Genomic DNA, 19,273 nt, shown 5'->3' on the forward strand with positions numbered 1-19,273 from the left:
CCACCACCTCTGTACTCACCTCCCCAGCGTCCCACCACACCACCTCTGCACTCACCTCCCCAGCGTCCCACCACACCACCTCTGCACTCACCTCCCCAGCGCCCCACCACACCACCTCTGCACTCACCTCCCCAGCGTCCCACCACACCACCTCTGCACTCACCTCCCCAGCGTCCCACCACACCACCTCTGCACTCACCTCCCCAGCGTCCCACCACAACCCCTCTGCACTCACCTCCCCAGCGTCCCACCACACCACCTCTGCACTCACCTCCCCAGCGTCCCACCACACCACCTCTGCACTCACCTCCCCAGCGCCCCACCACACCACCTCTGCACTCACCTCCCCAGCGTCCCACCACACCACCTCTGCACTCACCTCCCCAGCGTCCCACCACACCACCTCTGCACTCACCTCCCCAGCGTCCCACCACAACCCCTCTGCACTCACCTCCCCAGCGTCCCACCACACCACCTCTGCACTCACCTCCCCAGCGTCCCACCACACCACCTCTGCACTCACCTCCCCAGCGTCCCACCACACCACCTCTGGACTCACCTCCCCAGCGTCCCGGCACAACACCTCTGCACCCACCACAACACCTCTGGACTCACCTCCCCAGCGTCCCACCACACCACCTCTGCACTCACCTCCCCAGTGTCCCACCACACCACCTCTGCACTCACCTCCCCAGCGCCCCACCACACCACCTCTGCACTCACCTCCCCAGCGTCCCACCACACCACCTCTGCACTCACCTCCCCAGCGTCCCACCACAACACCTCTGCACTCACCTCCCCAGCGTCCCACCACACCACCTCTGCACTCACCTCCCCAGCGTCCCACCACACCACCTCTGCACTCACCTCCCCAGCGTCCCACCACACCACCTCTGGACTCACCTCCCCAGTATCTCCAGGAGTTCGGCCACTCCGTTGAAGTGATCAGTCTCGTAGATGAACCTACCAGAACACAAACACACCATCACAATCAAACTACAAATGACTACACACTGAGTAGCGGAGCATATGGCTCTGATAGGACACAACGGAGCAGAGAGAGAGGGATAGAGACAGTGCATGAGGATGGCCCCCTCTGCTAACATCGATGTTCAGAGTCGAATCATAGCATGTGTAAAACCTGTGAAATGTGCTCAGCCACTGACACCAGTTGTGCTGTGGGTCTGACGTAGGCTTGATCATGTCCCATCTATCTACCAGTTGTCCCCAAGCTGCTGCTGCCTGAAAGAACCTAGTTGGGAAAGCCTGCCAGGGAAACGATCACAGCAGGACAGTTTCCCTTCTCAACCAGGGCATTGACAGAAAGTAGGACAGTTCCCCTTCTCAACCAGGGCATAGACAGAAAGCTGGACAGTTCCCCTTCTCAGCCAGGGCATAGACAGAAAGCTGGACAGTTCCCCTTCTCAACCAGGGAATAGACAGAACGCTGGACAGTTCCCCTTCTCAGCCAGGGCATAGACAGAAAGAAGAGGGGAAGTCAATTGACAGGAGTGGGCTCCCAGGAACACAGGGGAGGTTGCGGTATTCATGATCTCGTCCAACGAGAAACGCTACTTTCCTATTCCAGTTCAAAACGTTTTGCTACGATAAGCCCTAATGAATACGACCATGGACTTTTTAGGTGCCGAGCTGCGGGGGGGGGTTGAACTCAGTTTGACGGATTCCTGTGTGGTTCTGTGTGTCTTCGAAGGAGGCCCCACTGTTTGCTCCTGTGAACAAGAGAGAGGGCCGCTTCACTAGTCACTCACCGCAAGAAGATGTTGTTGATCTGCTTCCTGATGAAAGCCCGCAACCCCAGGAACTTCCCGTAGATCCGATGCAGGACCGTCTTCAGGAAGTCCCTCTCTCGGGGGTCCTCGCTGTCAAACAGTTCCAGGAGCTGCCAAGGTCAAAGAAGAGGGGGGAAGAGGAAGAGAGAGCAAAAAGTTATTTCCTAGCTTCCCAGTGTCATTTCAAACCTAGAATCTAAAGTTTTGTTTCTGACTGGGCTGTGTCTCTCTCTATGGTAACAGTGGTGTTTCAACTCGATTCTATTTTACAGGCGCGGTGCAAAGGCACCTAAAGCAAAGCCATACCCAGGCCCTCTTACCAAAATTGTCAATAGATGAGTTACCTGACAAAGTTACAAAAGGAAGGCGGATCCTTTTAAATATGCTATTGGACAATAAAGATATTTTGCTCATTTATCTACATGTTCCAAATAATGATGATCCACGCTTCTTTAGAAATACATATAATAATTTATCGAGCTTACAGGCAATACATGACTCAATTATTATGGTGGGAGATTATAACACGGTTTCAAGTACCTCAATGGACCGTAAAGTAAATCACACTACAAACTATCATCCTCACGTGCTTAAGGAAATTACGAATATTATGGATATATTGGAACTAGTGGACATTACATATGGAGGCTTAAATACCTTGACCTAGTGAGATATACATGGAGGAGGATCAATCAAGCTAGTCGTCTTCGCTGGCACCAAACGTTTAAATAGTGTTGATAGAGGACAGAATGCGGTCAGACCATCAAATAATTGGTAAACACATTACTCTTACAGGGCGAGAATATTGGAAATTTAATGAGAGTCTACCGGATGACTTTTTTTTTTATAACCAAGACAAAATAATTTAGATTGTTTTTCTTTCCTACATAGGTACAACAGATTAATTCCTTATTGTATGTCACATGTGCCTTAAGAGGCCATGCAATTCAATACTATTTATGTCAAAAAAGTTCATCTTAAAAAATGAACTAGAGAAATGAACAGTACAAAATAAAATATCAAAACAAACTCTAAACCAATGACATTAATTTGGGAACAGGTCGAAAAGCATTAAACATTTATGGCAATTTAGCTTGCACTTGCTAGCTAATTTGTCCTATTTAGCTAGCTTGATTTACTAGCTAATTTGTCCTGGGATACAAACATTGAGTTGTTATTTTACCTGAAATTCACAAGGTCCTCTACTCCGACAATTAATCCACACATAAAACGGTCAACCGAATCGTTCCTTGTCATCTCTCCTCCTTCCAGGCCTTTTCTTCTCTTGACTTTATATTGCGATTGGCAACTTTCATAAATTAGGTGCATTACCGCCACTGACCTCGTTCATCTTTTAGTCACACGTGGGTATAACCAATGAGGTGATGGCATGTGGGTACCTGCTTCCATAAACCAATGAGGAGATGGGAGAGGCAGGACTTGCAGAGCGATCTGCGTCAGAAATAGAACGGACTTCTATTTTAGCCCGTGGCAATGCAGACGCTCATTGGCGCAATAATTGAATAACATACATTTCTAAATGTATTTTGCAACGCACGTGACGCGTGTAGTCAGCCTGTTAGGCATACTGCAAGGAGGCATGAGGACTGCAGATGTGGCCAGGGCAATAAATTGCAATGTCCGTACTGTGAGACGCCTAAGACAGCACTACAGGGAGACAGGACGGACAGCTGATCGTCCTCGCAGTGGCAGACCACGTGTAACAACACCTGCACAGGATCGGTACATCTGAACATCACACCTGCGGGACAGGTACAGGATGGCAACAACAACTGCCCGAGTTACACCAGGAATGCACAATCCCTCCATCAGTGCTCAGACTGTCCACAATAGGCTGAGAGGCTGAACTGAGGGCTTGTAGGCCTGTTGTAAGGCGGGTCCTCACCAGACATCACCGGCAACAATGTCGCCTATGGGGACAAACCCACCGTCGCTGGACCAGACAGGACTGGCAAAAAGACTGGCAAAAAGTGCTCTTGGTTTGATTCGCATTTATCATCGAAGGAATGAGCGTTACGTCGAGGCCTGTACTCTGGAGCGGGATCGATTTGGAGGTGGAGGGTCCGCCATGGTCTGGGGCGATGTGTCACAGCATCATCGGACTGAGCTTGTTGTCATTGCAGGGAATCTCAACACTGTGCATTACAGGGAAGACAACCTGTCCTTAAGCTATTTTTCCACAATTTTGGAAGTATGCTTGGAGTCATTGTCTATTTAGAAGACCCATTTGCATCTAAGCTTTAACTTCCTGACTGATGTCTTGAAATGTTGCTTCAATATATCCACATAATTTCCCCTCATGATGCCATCTATTTTGTGAAGTGCACCAGTCCCTCCTGCAGCAAAGTACCCCTACAACATGATGCTGTTGTGATGGTTGGGATGGTGTTCTTTGGTATGCAAGCTTCCCCCTTTTTCCTCCGAACATAATGGTCATTATGGCCAAACAGTTCTATTTTTGTTTCATCAGACCAAAGTACAATCTTTGTCCCCCATGTGCAGTTGCAAATCGTAGTCTGGCTTTTGTATGGCGGTTTTTGAGCAGTGGCTTCTTCCTTGCTGAGCGGCCTTTCAGGTTATGTCGATATAGGACTCGTTTTACTGTGGATATAGATACTTTTGTACCTGTTTCCTCCAGCATCTTCACAAGGTCCTTTGCTGTTGTTCTGGGATTGATTTGCACTTTTCACACCAAAGTATGTTCATCTCTAGGAGACAGAACGCGTCTCCTTCCTGAGCAGTATGACTGCTGCGTGGTCCCATGGTGTTTATACTTGAGTACTATTGTTTGTACAGATGAACGTGTTATCTTCAGGCGTTTGGAAATTTCTCCCAAGGATGAACCAGACTTGTGGAGGTCTTGGCTGATTTCTTTTGATTTTCCCATGATGTCAAGCAAAGAGGCACTGAGTTTGAAGGTAGGCCTTGAAATACATCCACAGGTACACCTCCAATTGACTCAAATAAGAAGCTTCTAAAGCCATGCATTTCCCCAAGCTGTTTAAAGGCACAGTCAACTTAGTGTATGTATGTAAACTTCTGACCCACTGGCATTGTGATACAGTGAATTATAAGTGAAATAATCTGTCTGTAAACAATTGTTGGAAAAATTACTTGTGTCATGCATAAAGTAGATGTCGTAACCGACTTGCCAAAACTATAGTTTGTTAACAAGAAATTTGTGGAGTGGTTGAAAAAATTGTTTTAATGACTCCAACCTAAGTTGTATGTAAAACGTCCGACTTCAATTGTATAGCATGTTTTTGGTCGTAGGTTAAGGAATGGCTGAAGAAATGCAACACTTACATGTAACCAACTCTGAAAATAGCACTGCTGGGTAATTTGATAAGAACAATCAATCAATAATATAATAATACTATTAGCAAAGGTGTTTATCTTTCTTTTATAATCTATAGAAACTATGAGAATGGTTTAGAACTTTTGTGAAATATCACAGCGGTAAAATATTGTTGATTTAAGCTGAAGGCTGGGACTAAAAACAAACAAAAGATGACTAACGTAAAATATACTGTCTGTGAAATGTATGTAGTATGTATCAGCTGGAAGTGTAAGCTTAAGTATTGTTGTCCATTAGTTTACTTCAATTAAGGAAGGGGTTGTAGGGTAGGGGAAAATAATAAAGGAAAATATATACATTTAAAATAGTATATATTTACAAAAAAATTATATATATGGGGGATTGGAAATTATGCAGACAATTACATTGATAGAAGCCACAATCAGTATTATTAAAACAACTGTAACGATGCATTTGAAAGACAATAAGTGCTCATTTATTTATGTTTTCAATAAACATTGGAGACAATATAGTTTACATGTCAAAAATTTAAGCCAACCCCATCTGTTTCACCCCATAGTTGCGCACCTGTCGGTTTCGTTGCTAAACAACCAACCAATGTAAAGGAACAAATAGCAGCGTAAACATACAGAGGCCCCAGTCATACCTACAGAGGGTGGTATAAAAATTAAATAAACATGATTTAAAGACAGTTTCAACTAAAACTTACTATGTTTTTATCACCAAATGTGACAAATATAGTCAACTATATGCCTGGTACAACAAAGAATTATGTTTTGTCACATACACCAGATAGGTGCAGTGAAATGTGTTGTTTTACAGGGTCAGCCATAGTAGTACAGCACCACTGGAGATGGTTAGGGTTAAGTGCCTTGCTCAAGGGCACAGATATTTGACATGTTTTACCTCGTGTATTCAAACCAGCGACCTTTCGGTTACTGCCCCAACGCTCTAACTGCTAGGCTGCCTGCCACTACCTACTAGTCATCAGAGCCAAGAACAGACATAAATCACATTATATCTTATTGCAGCTACCAACTGCTTACATATCATATACATGATGTAACCCTGTAGGTTCTGGTGCAGGTATATACACACTGATCAAAAATATAAAACGCAACATGTAAAGTGCTGGTCCCATATTTCCGGAGCTGAAATAATATCACAAAAATGTTCCAAATCTCACAATCTCTCAAATTTTGAGCACAAATTTGTTTACGTCCCTGTTAGTGAGCATTTCTACTTTGTCAAGATCCTTCTGACAGGTGCGGCATATCAAGAAGCATGATCATTACACAGGTGCACCTTGTGCTCGGGACAATAAAAGACCATTCTAAAATGTGCAGTTTTGTCACACAACAATGCCACAGATGTCTCAAGTTGAGGGAGTGAGCAATTGGCATGCTGACTGCAGGAATGTCCACAAGAGCGGTTGCCAGAGAATTTAATGTTAATTTCTCTACCAATGTTGTTTTAGAAAATTTGGCAGTACATCCAACCAGCCTCACATCCGCAGACCACGTGTATGGCGTCGTGTGGGCGAGCAAATTGCTGTTGAAAGGAAATTAGCGGTTTAGGATCAGTCCTTTGTACTGTAATGTTAGCTACTGTTTAAAGGAGAGGAGCGATTTTGGTATCAGTAATCAGTACTGTAACGTTACTGTTTAAAGGAGAGGAGCGGTGTAGGAACATGCCACTGAGCCCAGAGGAATAGCCTAGCTAGTGCTGATGTCGGCCAGTTCCTAAAATGTGGGTTTCGTCATTTTATGAGGTTGCCAGGACCACAATGACAGGGTTGCCATTCCAGCAGAGCAGTGCCCCCGTTCCAGTCCCACCCTCCTCCCTCAGTCTGGCACCAAGGCAGCAGACTCCCGTTACAGTCTAGCCCTCCTCCCCCAGCCCGGCACCAAGGCAGCAGACTCCTTCGTTACAGTCCAGCCCTCCTCCAGCCTGGCACCAAGGCAGCAGCCTCCTCCGTTACAGTCCAGCCCTCATCCCCCAGCTTGACACAGAGGGAGCAGACTCCTCTGTTGCAGACACACAGACGATACTAGGCTGCTTCCCAATACTCTTAACATCCTTTGACCTATTGTATGACCTTATGTCATCACTCCAAATGCGGGAAGCTAATTTACAGCTAACTGCTGTTTTCAGCTTTATTCTTGCAATGCTACTTAGCCTGCATCCATCAAGTCCACTCAAATCAGCGAGGACAAGGAAATAGGCCATAGATAAGGATGTTGCTTGATAGTGTTGGGACGTGGCCCGGACAAGACTATGATTCAGCCATGCAGGGGGCCCGGGGCCAGGGTCAATATTCAATCACCATCAGTGATCATCAAGACCCGACCAGTCGGATTTCACCCAGAGGCTAATGCACTTTTTCCTGAACTTGACCTCTGCTATGTCTGTTATGTCTGTTATGTTACAGTCGCACTGGGGTCTGGGAGCTGAGCGAATTGTTCTGTTCTGCAAGGTCATCCAAGAAGAACCTATGATGTCTGAGAGACAAAGCTCCCAGAGGGACACAGTACTGTACGTTCGTCATCAGTCAGTCAGTCGATACGTTTGACTGTATGAATGATGAAAATATCCTGAAAGTAGAGGGCTGTTACACTATTGGTGCTAATAAGCTAAGCCAACACAGTCTAACCACCTAGATAACGAAACATTATAGACGTAGAACAGCTCTGACCAGGGTTGTGTTCTGTAGGGATGGGTGGTATTCAGATGGTCATACCTTCATACCGTTCCTGTACCATACCGGGGTATACAATATTACCGGCAGTGTTCCTGTACCATACCGGGGTATACGATATTACCGGCAGTGTTCCTGTACCATACCGGGGTATACGATATTACCGGCAGTGTTCCTGTACCATACCGGGGTATACGATATTACCAGCAGTGTTCCTGTACCATACCGGGGTATACGATATTACCGGCAGTGTTCCTGTACCATACCGGGGTATACGATATTACCGGCAGTGTTCCTGTACCATACCGGGGTATACGATATTACCGGCAGTGTTCCTGTACCATACCGGGGTATACGATATTACCGGCAGTGTTCCTGTACCATACCGGGGTATACGATATTACCGGCAGTGTTCCTGTACCATACCGGGGTATACGATATTACCGGCAGTGTTCCTGTACCATACCGGAGTATACGATATTACCGGCAGTGTTCCTGTACCATACCGGGGTATACGATATTACCGGCAGTGTTCCTGTACCATACCGGGGTATACGATATTACCGGCAGTGTTCCTGTACCATACCGGGGTATACGATATTACCGGCAGTCCACACAAGGGATGTTTTTTTGACGGAGAAAACAATTTAGGAAGCAGGAATCTTGATCCAGCAGGGGTTGATTGCCGTAACCAAGACGTTTGATCTTGCTAGCTAGCAAGTTAGCAAACAAATTGCATAGCTGGAGCCCTGAGCTGGAGATAATCTTAAATCACATTTTATACTGAACAAAAACACAACATGTTAAGTGTTGGTCCCATGTTTCATGAGCTGAAATATTTCAGAAATGTTTCATATGCACAAAAATGTTGTTCACAAATCTGGTTAAATCCCTGTTAGTGAGCATTTCTCCTTTGCCAAGATAATCCATCCACTTGACAGGTGTGACATATCAAGAAGCTGATTAAACAGCATGATAATTACACAGATGCACCTTGTCCTGTGGACAATAAAAGGCCACTCTAAAATGTGCAGTTTTGTCACACAACACAATCCCACAGATGTCTCAAGTTTTGAGGGAGCGTGCAATTGGCATGCTGATTGCAGGAATCTCCACCAGCGCTGTTGCCACTGTGACAGAGCTATTGTTACAACCAACCTCCAACAATGTCAATTGTCTCTGCAAAAGGGTCATTACTGATGAGTCATGGTTGAACTGAAATTACTATTTTTCAGAAGAAGCGAATAAGTTTCTAAAAGCTACACTCAAAGCAGTTATTTTCTCTGCAGGTCTAAGGCTACTTCCTGCTGCAGATAAAAGCAGCAAAACAAAGAGCGACATTCTGCTAAACCTCAGAGAAAGTACCTCCAGTTTTATCGATAGGGAAGCAGAACAACAGGTCTCTATTTTTACAAAGCACAGACACACACTGAGACCAGGATGGAAGGAGAATGGTGCATAAACAAAATGGCTGATCCTCATCCTGTCTGTTTATGTGCAGCCCTCTGAGAGAAGCTAAAAGAAACAATGCATGTCAATGCCTTTCAGGTGTCAGGTGAGCTTGACACTGCGTGACAGAAAAGCAATCATCGCACCCCTGCTGTGCGCTGTGTGTACACCCTATGCACGTGTGCATGCATGCATTTGAGCTGTAGACAGACAGACAAACTTAATACGGGCTTGTTGTAATGCGCGTACAGTCTACACTGTAGCTGTGTGCAGTATGTTGATTGAGAAGTCAGAGAGGGAGGAAGTGGGTCTGGAGCAGCTACGTAAATAATTGGGGTGTATCCACGGGGAGGGTCACTTCCTCGCTCTTCTTCTCTGTCCCGGCTAAGCCTCAATCTGTGCTCAAAGGTAAAAACAGACCCCCTGGAGCTCTCTTTCCTTTCGCTGAGTGCCAATGATGTGACGGCGTCATTTAATAATAATCCCACCTGGAAGAGAAGAGTTCAATCGGAGACGCTGCATCGGAAATAATACCCTATACCATATTCAGTGGGCAGAGCCCTATGGGATTCCCTATAGTGAACAGGGTGCCATTTGAGACAGTCACATCCAGACCCCTCACAGAGAGCTCTGCCTGGACAGGCTAACCGTGCACTAGGAGGGGGGGAACATAGAAAGAACGTACGGAGGTCGAGAGACCTCTGTCACTAAGTATTGTTGTTTTGACAACACAGGGCTTAATGGGTTCATAGCATATATCTAATGATCGGGATTAGACTTGTGCAAACAGCCTCTTTCTACAGTCAGTAGCATAACCTGTATTATATACAGGAAGCAGAGGCAATACCGCTTAACACTACTTAAGGGTACAACATTGTGTGCGTGCGCAGACATACACAGTATACAGAGGCAGATATAGGTTCAAACAGAAAGTAAAAAGTGAGGAACAAGGTAACAGAGAGTGTCAGTGTAATTTGAATGCATGACTCACAATAGGTTTCAGTTCAGTTCTAGAAAAGCATTTTTCCAAGTGACTAGAAGCCTTGTTCAACAGCAAAGGGTTTGTTCAGTTTCAGGATATGGGCGGGGCTGGTGAGAATAACTCCTCACTGCCTTCAGCAAGTCAGTTAGTCAACCAGCCAGCCAGCCAGCCAATCAACCAGTCAAAACAGAATGTGTTGAGTGTTTTCCCTGCCATGTTGTTGTCCCACCAGGCCCTCTCCCAGTCCCCCTGCCCTGACAAGCACATAGCTGACAGTGAAGACACAGGCGTTCTGATCATACCACAGCAGCAGCCACTAACCACACAATGAGCTCTGCATGATGACTATCTGTGACACATCCAGAGACAAGAAACATAGGCTACATAAGATCTGGACTCAACGGCTTCCTTGTTAAATATCAACACACTTTGAAAGAGAGCTTTCTAATCAAATATCATGGTACAATTGTATGTATTCCATTCTTTAGTGGGCATTCAGTAACTGGGAGAAAAACCAGTGCCCGCTGCAATATGTATATCATTTGGAAACATTTAAAATTATGCTTATATCTTCAAACTGATTGAATATTTGGGAGAGTACGACACCTTTCATGTGGATGTTTTGAGAGGAGTTTTGTCCAGCATCAGCAGAGCGACAGGAAGCCAATCTATAGTGACAACACCTCCGCAACTCTGGTAATGACAGGGCTGTACTTCCTTCCCCTCTGCACGTACTACACCCTTTCAAAAACTACTACATTCACAGAGAGTGCAATTTCCCTAATAAATAACTATGCATAAAATATGTCCTGACAGCTCAACCTGATGAAATGAAATACAGTCGGCTATAAATACACAAACGTTCCAATGTGAACTGATTGTACAGTCCCTCTCCCATATCAAGGTCTGTCTCCAACAGTCATAGAGAAACAGGAGAGAGCACTGAGAATTAAACAACCACAGAAAAAACAGGGCCTGTCCTCTCTGTCCGACCCTTAGCCCGGCCCCTTCACCAGCCTCTTTCCAACCACAGTCCCCTTTTCCCTTCCAACAGAGTAAACAATAGGGAGCTATTTAAAGCTTCCCCACGACACCACTCGCATCATGGAAACTCAGCCAGAGCACCTCGGATGCTGCAGCTCAGCCAACATTCCAGGCCATAGCGTTCGTCCTTTTATTCCCTCGCTCTAGGGAGAGGAGGACGGCTCGATAAATACGCACGGCACAGCCCCAGCAGGTTACCACTGAAGAGCTCCAGCAAGGGTGAGACAGGGTCGTATTCATTAGGGCACACCGCAGCAAACGTTTTGTAACGGAAATGTCAGGTTGTCTCTTCCAGTTTCAGTCTGTTTTCTACCTTTTGGTGCCTAATGATTACGACCCAAGGTGGGACGTTAAGATGGTGAAATACCATTGAGACATACTCGGGCAATCTGGGATCAGGGCATATGTGCCCGTGAGAAGCTAGGCTAAATACTGAGACTAACACTGAAGAAATGTACTCGTTGTAAAATGTTATGCTCCAAACTAACTTTCACAGGATGTAATGTTAAAAAAAACAGGCTTTGATAACTGCCAGGAGAGATAATCAATCAAACATGTTCATTGTTTTCGGTCGGTCATACTCTGACCTTTCTGCTCTGGAGCGCAAAACGGAATTGCACATCGGTGCTGCTTTTGTTCAAAGCCAAATCAAAATGACCGCTTTAACAAAACAGATTCATTTACCAAATGATTATTCAAACATGGTTGGTGTTTGATGTATTGTACTGGAGACTTTTGAAGAGAAGATGTTAAGCAGGCAGTCTGAGGCTTGTGAGGCTGCCAGGTCTGTCTTCTTGACTTCACTTAGTTTGGCCTTGTTTCTGTGTGTACCCTTTTTGTTCCACAGAGACCCAACAGTGACATAAGTAAACAACAGAAAATGAGTCTCTACAATATTTGGTAATCAATACAATAGCTTTGAACAACACTGACAAACCAGGGGTGTATGCAACGGAAAACGTTAAGAACAGAAAACAAGACTTTCTTATTGGACAAGTTCAATGTTTTGGCCCGTTTGCCTCCTAGTGAATAAACACACCCCTGCTGATGGCGATGTCACGTGGCCATTTGACTGACGATGGCATGAAATCTGAGGGGATAAGGGTCATTGACGGGTGACATCAGATTGCAATGCTTACCTGCAGCACAAACTTCTGATCAATGTAGCGCTTGGCGATGCTGGGCTGAAAGTCTGGGTTCTCCAAGAATCGCAGGAGGAACTCGTAGACAAGCTGGGAAAAGTCAACGAACTAAATCTGAGCCAAATGAAATATACATATAGCGCATACTACCAGGTATAACACATATGTTAAAAAAAAGTAGAGTTAAGATGAGGTCAAGTTGAAGTGACGTGGTTTAACCTGTATGTGTGGCCATGAGGCCTCGAGAGTAGGCTCGTCCTCCTCTGGGTCAAAATCAGGGTTGTCACTCGGCGGAAGAGTCCGGAATATGTTGGTGCAGATCTGTGAAAAAGAGGGCATTTCATGAACACACTAAAACAACAAAAACTGACACAAAAGCACACACAAACGGCAAACTTTTCCCCACTGAACAGTCAACTTCGACCTTAGGTTTGGAGAGCTACATGAAATTTGAAGATTAAACAGGTGGTCACAAGACATATTACAATACACTGTTTACTATTCATTAGGTTTCCACTCATACAATACATAATGAAAGAATAACCAGAATGATATTTCCTAAGGCATTTCATGTCCAATGCAGTTTGGCCCGCTGTAACAATCAGACTGAAGTCTAAGAATACTAGGCTACATTAAAAAGTTACACACTGTGGATTTGCTGATGTCCTGAGGGAAAACTTTATAGCCAAATGCCTAGCTGCTGTCAACTTCCTTAAAAGCCTCATGATAGCCCTAGCCTCCTTATTCCGGACTTATTTAAACAGTTTTCCAGTAATATGACCACATCAGGAGATTCAAAAGTGTCTTAAATTTAGTCAGAGAAATTAAGATAAAGGCCTAGTGCTTCTTAATCATCACACATCATAGGACAATTACTTCTGGTGAGAAAGTTCTCGTTTGGACACATTTGTAATGGTAGTGCCACAGGTGTAACTCATAATTCAAACATAATTCAATCAATGCATTTTAATGCCTGGGATGATGGGTGTTCCCAGGACATCAGAATGGGATGCCCTTAGAGCTCTGCTACCCGACCCTAATTTTTTTTATTTTATTTTACCTTTATTTAACTAGGCAAGTCAGTTAAGAGCAAATTCTTATTTACAATGACGGCCTACCCCGGCCAAACCAGGACGACGCTGGGCCAATTGTGCGCCACCCTATGGGACTCCAAATCACGGCCGGATGTGATACAGCGCCTTAGACCGCTGCGCCACTCGGGAGCTCCGATTATACATCGGGTAGGGCCTGTTTTTTATTTATTTATCAATAACTAGGGTATGGGCAGGGCTCGGATATCACTAATTTGATCACTAACATATTGAAGTTGAGCCATCTGCTTGTGCTCTGCTGCACAGTAGGCATATCTGACTAAGATCATAACATGGTGTCAGAAGTGCTTCAACCTCGTCAAATATAAAACAGGAGAGATTATTTCAAAGAAAATAATGTTACTTGAGTTGTCTGAGTTTAGAGTGACATAAAGCAGCTAACTGCTCACTTATGTCTCCTCATTGAGCAGAGCAGCCCAAGCAGAGCCGTTGCTATGGATACTCAGACTCCGAGCGTCATGGGTAGAGCGCATGCAGTGCATAGGGAGCAATGACAAGCATAGGAGCAGCTAATGAATTTACTAATGGAAGAAGTTATTTCTGATTTCGGACCGGGCCTTAAATCTGGCAGATGCAATGGGGCCGGGGTAGGGTAGGGCCTGAAAGTCGGGGGCGTTGGTATGGTCGGGCCTGAACGTCGGGGGCATGGGTAGGGTAGGGCCTGCACGTCGGGGGCATGGGTAGGGTAGGGCCTGAACGTCGGGGGCATGGGTAGGGTAGGGCCTGCACGTCGGGGGCATGGGTAGGGTAGGGCCTGAACGTCGGGGGCATGGGTAGGGTAGGGCCTGAACGGCATGGGCAGGGCTTAAAATTCATGCCTGTGCAGGCCTCTAGATGTCCTTCCTCACGCTAGCGGACAAGATTACTTTTCCCATTGAGGATGGCCTTTAAGTGTTTCACATCAATTCAGCAAATCAACACAGCATTATGGTACCGCTACTAGAACAGACATGGCGTAAAATACATTGCACAATAACTAGCCCACTAGGCCTTTATAGAGAAATGAAGATATCTAGGAAATTAGTAGTGAGTGACCAGGTTGCATATCAATAGGTTATACTAACTTTAAATCAAAACAAAGACATAAAATGAATTACAATTTCAGCTACACATCTTTTCCCCAATGTAGATGTGTACAGCTTGCACTGCAGCTAGGAAACAGAGGGAGGCTTCCTTTGCATACAGGTAGATGAAAGCGGCAAGTCTCCTATCATTGTATTAATACCCAGAGAACAGTAGCAGTTTACTCCAATAATATGCTGAGTGAGGGACGATAAGTAGGCTGTTATCTGCTGGGATCCTTTGCTTTATCATGAACACAGCCACAGAACAATCCAAACATACAGGGAGGGTTGAAGGAGAGAAGAGGGAGATGCGGCTCTCCTCAAAATCTTGGGACTGAAAGACAAGTTTCTGTTGAAAAACTAGAAACTACGGACAGGCCTAATCGAATGTAGTCTAGGATGCATGGAAACAGTTTTATTGTATTGTTCAGTCCGCTCAAAAATGTCCAACATATAAAGAAGGCCTGACTAAAACACACTCACAGAACGGTTTAAATTCTGCATTCAAAGTTAGGTACCACAAATAAAAGAGATTACTTCAGAAAGTATTCACATTTAAAATGGATTTAATTGACATGTTGTGTCACTGGTCTACACACAATACCCCCATAATGTCAAAGTGTAATTATGTTTTAGAAATGTTTACAAACAAATTAAAAATGAAAAGTTGAAAGTCAATAAGTATTCACCCCTTTGTTATGACAAGCCTAAATAAGTTCAGAAGTAAAAAATGCTCAACAAGTCACATAATAAGTTGCATGGACTCAGATTCTTTAGTATTTTATGTAGATCATTGACCAAAAAAAGTACAATTAAATCCATTTTAATCCCATTTTCAAACAACAAATTGTGTATAGACACAATAGACTCGCTGCAATTATCCGAAACGTCTCATCAACCCTCCAAACCACTTGTACTCTATCTGCCGGTCTGTGGGGAGGGTGTATGTGGCAGGAGTCTCAGTCATTGGCATTTGGAACGTGTTCCCAGCACACGCTCAGCTCACAGCGCATGCTGTGGTCCTACTCGTGTCCAGTGTTTGAGCTGAAAGGGGATTCAGCTGCCTGAACCAAATTCTGACCCAAGAAATGCTCCTGCATAGGCACTGATCACCCAGAGAGACTAATGACAATTTTAAAAATAGGGGCACCGGAGTCCTGAAATGTTTACTTTGCTTGGGCACGCACCCTTTTTGACAAGGAGAAAACAGAGCGCAAAGGAGGGAGATGAGGAAGTAGGCGCACATTTATGTTGACAATGTTTGTTATGCTGACGTTTTCACACTAGTTTGTTTGCTAAAGTTCGAACCACAGTTTAATTATTTGTTACATTGTGGTTACAATTAAAAATGTAAAATAATGAAATTAAATGAATCCTATTCATAATGAATTAATCAGATGCGTGTCATTTCTCCAACGCTCCTATTGTGTTTGTATTTCATCAACAGTGTCGAGTAGGCTACAAGCATATTACGGCTATAATATCATTCAGACTACAAATGATTGTTGCATGTGATTATAACGACATTGGGTAAAGAAAACAAAGTATTCACATAGCACTGTCTTGAACTGACCTGCATTTTCCTGCATTCTACAACACTGAGTGGAGCCATGTATTTATTGTCTGTTTGTTTAATTAGAAGGTAAACAAAACTAAAAAACGTACAAATATTTTTGGAGGGTCTGTGTTTTGAAAATGCAGACTTTTGAAAGCTAACGTGACCCAGGAGAGCAAATCATATTCATGCTGTGCTGCATAAACACAACTGGCAGTAATTTACAGAGGACAACTTCCTCTTTACTTGATTATGACTAAGCATGTTTCAATACTTCTACCGTGGCGAAGGGTAGAGAATAATAGAATCAAAACGGATGGGGGCAAAGATAAATCCATTAAGGATTCTGCATCAGCCACATCTCCCCATTACAATTCTGTGCTGGAGACTCGGTTTGGAGGCAGGTCATCACCACCACGATCACTGCAGCAGAGGTTTATTTTTAGCCTTGGAGGAATTGGAGAGTGACACACACGACGACGGAGAGGCTGGCAAGAGAGCTACCATTCTGCACAGTGTGTGTGTGTGTGTGACAACACCCAATTACCTATTGTCAGTTTGACAAGCCACACAGCTCTAAAGGGGTGACGAAGGAGTAAAACATTCTTCAGCTGACAGTAATGCAACTTTTGAGACGCCGAAGAGTTTGCTGCTACTTACTATACCATTTCCTTAGAGTTTAATTGACTATAAAATTAGCCTTCCGCAGAGGTGGCTGGATAACACTGAACATACTGAGCCCACTGAACCATACATTGAATGAAATATCCTTATTTGGATGGCACTGGCAGCGGCCATTGAACAATGTGCAACGCTAAACACATAAGTGCTGTTATACCATTTCATTATCATGACAGGCAGAGCCCACTGCTGAGACAGGCTCCGAGAGTGCACGGTAAACACACTACAAAGATGGCGCCATATGTAATTAGCTGGAGCTAACAGCTTGGGTCGCTTTGATCTCCTTGGTGTAAAGAACGCTTTAGAGTCTTCCTTTCACTGGCCGAGGTTTCTAAAGCAACGGGGTGATGTTGGACACTGTCTTGCATCTCACTGCCTTGGTGGAGGAAGTGGGTGGATGTTAGAGAGAGCCAGTGTACGTGTGTGTTGGAAACAGATATTTTTATTCAGGGAAATAGACAGAGACCATCAGGAGAAGAAGAGAAAAAGAGACATCGGGAAGAGGGAGAGAGGAGGGGAATGGGGGAGACTAATGATCCAGACTATAGACAGAGCCACACTGGGGTTAAAATAAACAGCCAGTCACACATCCCTGCCACTCTCACACACAGATAGTGTGTTGAACAATAGCATGGGGGAGTAGATGGAAAATTGTTGGAAGTATGTACAGGAATTACTTTTGAATTGTTTAGCTACTTCGAGAATAACTATGTATGTGCTTCGCCTTTCCTTGACCCAAGTTCATGTCTCATTTAGAATGAAAGCTGCTCAAACTAATGACACTGTAGTGCTGTGCCTAAGAGAGTTGTCTTGAAGACAGGCCTTGAAGTGGTATTCAGGGTGGTATTGAATTTCCTGTCCGTCACTTCAAGGAACCTACTCTACCTCAATAACACCTCTCTGGGTCCCTGGATGGTCTACAGGTGCAGCCCTGTCTCGCTCTTCCATCTCTGTGTAGTTCCATTCAGGGTTTAATCTGGCCAGATCTCATTAGGTGTGGGGCCGCTCTGCCATGGATACGGGATAAGACGCCAGACAACCCACTACAGCCGGTGACAAAGCCTTTTATCTGCAGCTACGACGCTCCAGTCACCTCTCTAAGGTGTTCAAGGAGGACTGGACCTTAACCGACAGCCTCAATTAGGGACACCCAACACCAAACTTAGTAAACTAAAAGACAGAAAGAGAAAAATACACATTGGACAATAACCTTGTATTGAACAATCAAATTCTGCTTCGGTTTGTAAAGTGGAGAGTGGGGGACACAGGTCCGAGGCTAGTAAAACTAGGACAAATTGTTAAACTCTTTTTCTAGACTATATGGTTTTCCCTTAATTGATGTAATCTGTGTATGATGTGATTTCATGTGTTAGATGAGAGTAGCTAACACAGCTTCATATCAATGCTTTGGGTGCATTCTCTTCACCACCCTGTGCTGAACATGTCCAGCTGATCCCAAACAAGCCAGTGAAAGAAATGGGAGTTTTTTTTCCTGGGCTCACTCAGAGGCATATTTCTCTAGCCTGGTATAACGCAGCTGATTGGCTGCTGGTGGTGTCACATGGGCCACATTCCAGGGAGGGCTGCCAGGCGGGACATAAAGCAACAGTGTGATACTCATCCCGCCCTGATGCCAAATACCTCAAGACAACTGCCTGGGCTGATAACAACCACTGCGACACACAGACACACATACAAATAGCACTATTAGCTCTGTTCCCTTATCTGTTCCCAAATAGCACTATTAGCTCTGTTCCCTAGCACTATTAGCTCTGTAGCACTATTAGCTCTGTTCCCTAGCACTATTAGCTCTGTAGCACTATTAGCTCTGTTCCCTAGCACTATTAGCTCTGTTCCCTAGCACTATTAGCTCTGTTCCCTAGCACTATTAGCTCTGTTCCCTAGCACTATTAGCTCTGTTCTGTAGCACTCTTAGCTCTGTAGCACTATTAGCTCTGTTCTGTAGTACTATTAGCTCTGTAGCACTATTGGCTCTGTTCTGTAGCACTCTTAGCTCTGTAGCACTATTAGCTCTGTAGCAATATTAGCTCATTCTTGCTGTGCTGCTGTAGCAGCATTAAGCCATTCTTGCTGTAATGCTATAATGTAGCTGTATAATAATTGATTTATTGTAACATCAGCCCTTTTTCAATTTCCAGAAGAAATACCTGCATATTTCTTTTCATTCATATATGATTGTGTTAGTCTGAAAATAGGGTGTCATACCATGAATGTACTTTGATTACCCCCTGCATGGACATGACTATTATTATTTCACGGCACACATATCAAACATGTCAAAATGCATAGTGGGAGATTGGGACCACAAGGAAATAAATGAAGGAGAGGGAACAGGAGAGTGTATGGTAGAGAGAGAAAAGAAGAGAGAAAGAGAAGGGGGGTGTGTCTCTATCCA

At 44.6% G+C, this 19,273-nt stretch overlaps 1 protein-coding gene across 1 annotated transcript in view; it reads right to left on the minus strand.

Annotated features, from left to right (window-relative positions):
- Positions 1-19,273, minus strand: part of ppp2r5a (protein phosphatase 2, regulatory subunit B', alpha isoform) — a 76,778-nt gene that overhangs the window by 5,497 nt on the left and 52,008 nt on the right. The window contains exons 3-6 of the mRNA XM_055873134.1: positions 12,665-12,766; positions 12,443-12,535; positions 1,770-1,900; positions 904-963 (exon numbers count right to left, since the gene is read on the minus strand). Coding sequence (XP_055729109.1) covers positions 904-963; positions 1,770-1,900; positions 12,443-12,535; positions 12,665-12,766 — 386 coding nt within the window. The remainder of the gene's footprint in view (positions 1-903; positions 964-1,769; positions 1,901-12,442; positions 12,536-12,664; positions 12,767-19,273) is intronic.

The sequence above is a fragment of the Salvelinus fontinalis genome, chromosome 20 (genome assembly GCF_029448725.1).
Source record: "Salvelinus fontinalis isolate EN_2023a chromosome 20, ASM2944872v1, whole genome shotgun sequence".
Taxonomy (NCBI): domain Eukaryota; kingdom Metazoa; phylum Chordata; class Actinopteri; order Salmoniformes; family Salmonidae; genus Salvelinus; species Salvelinus fontinalis.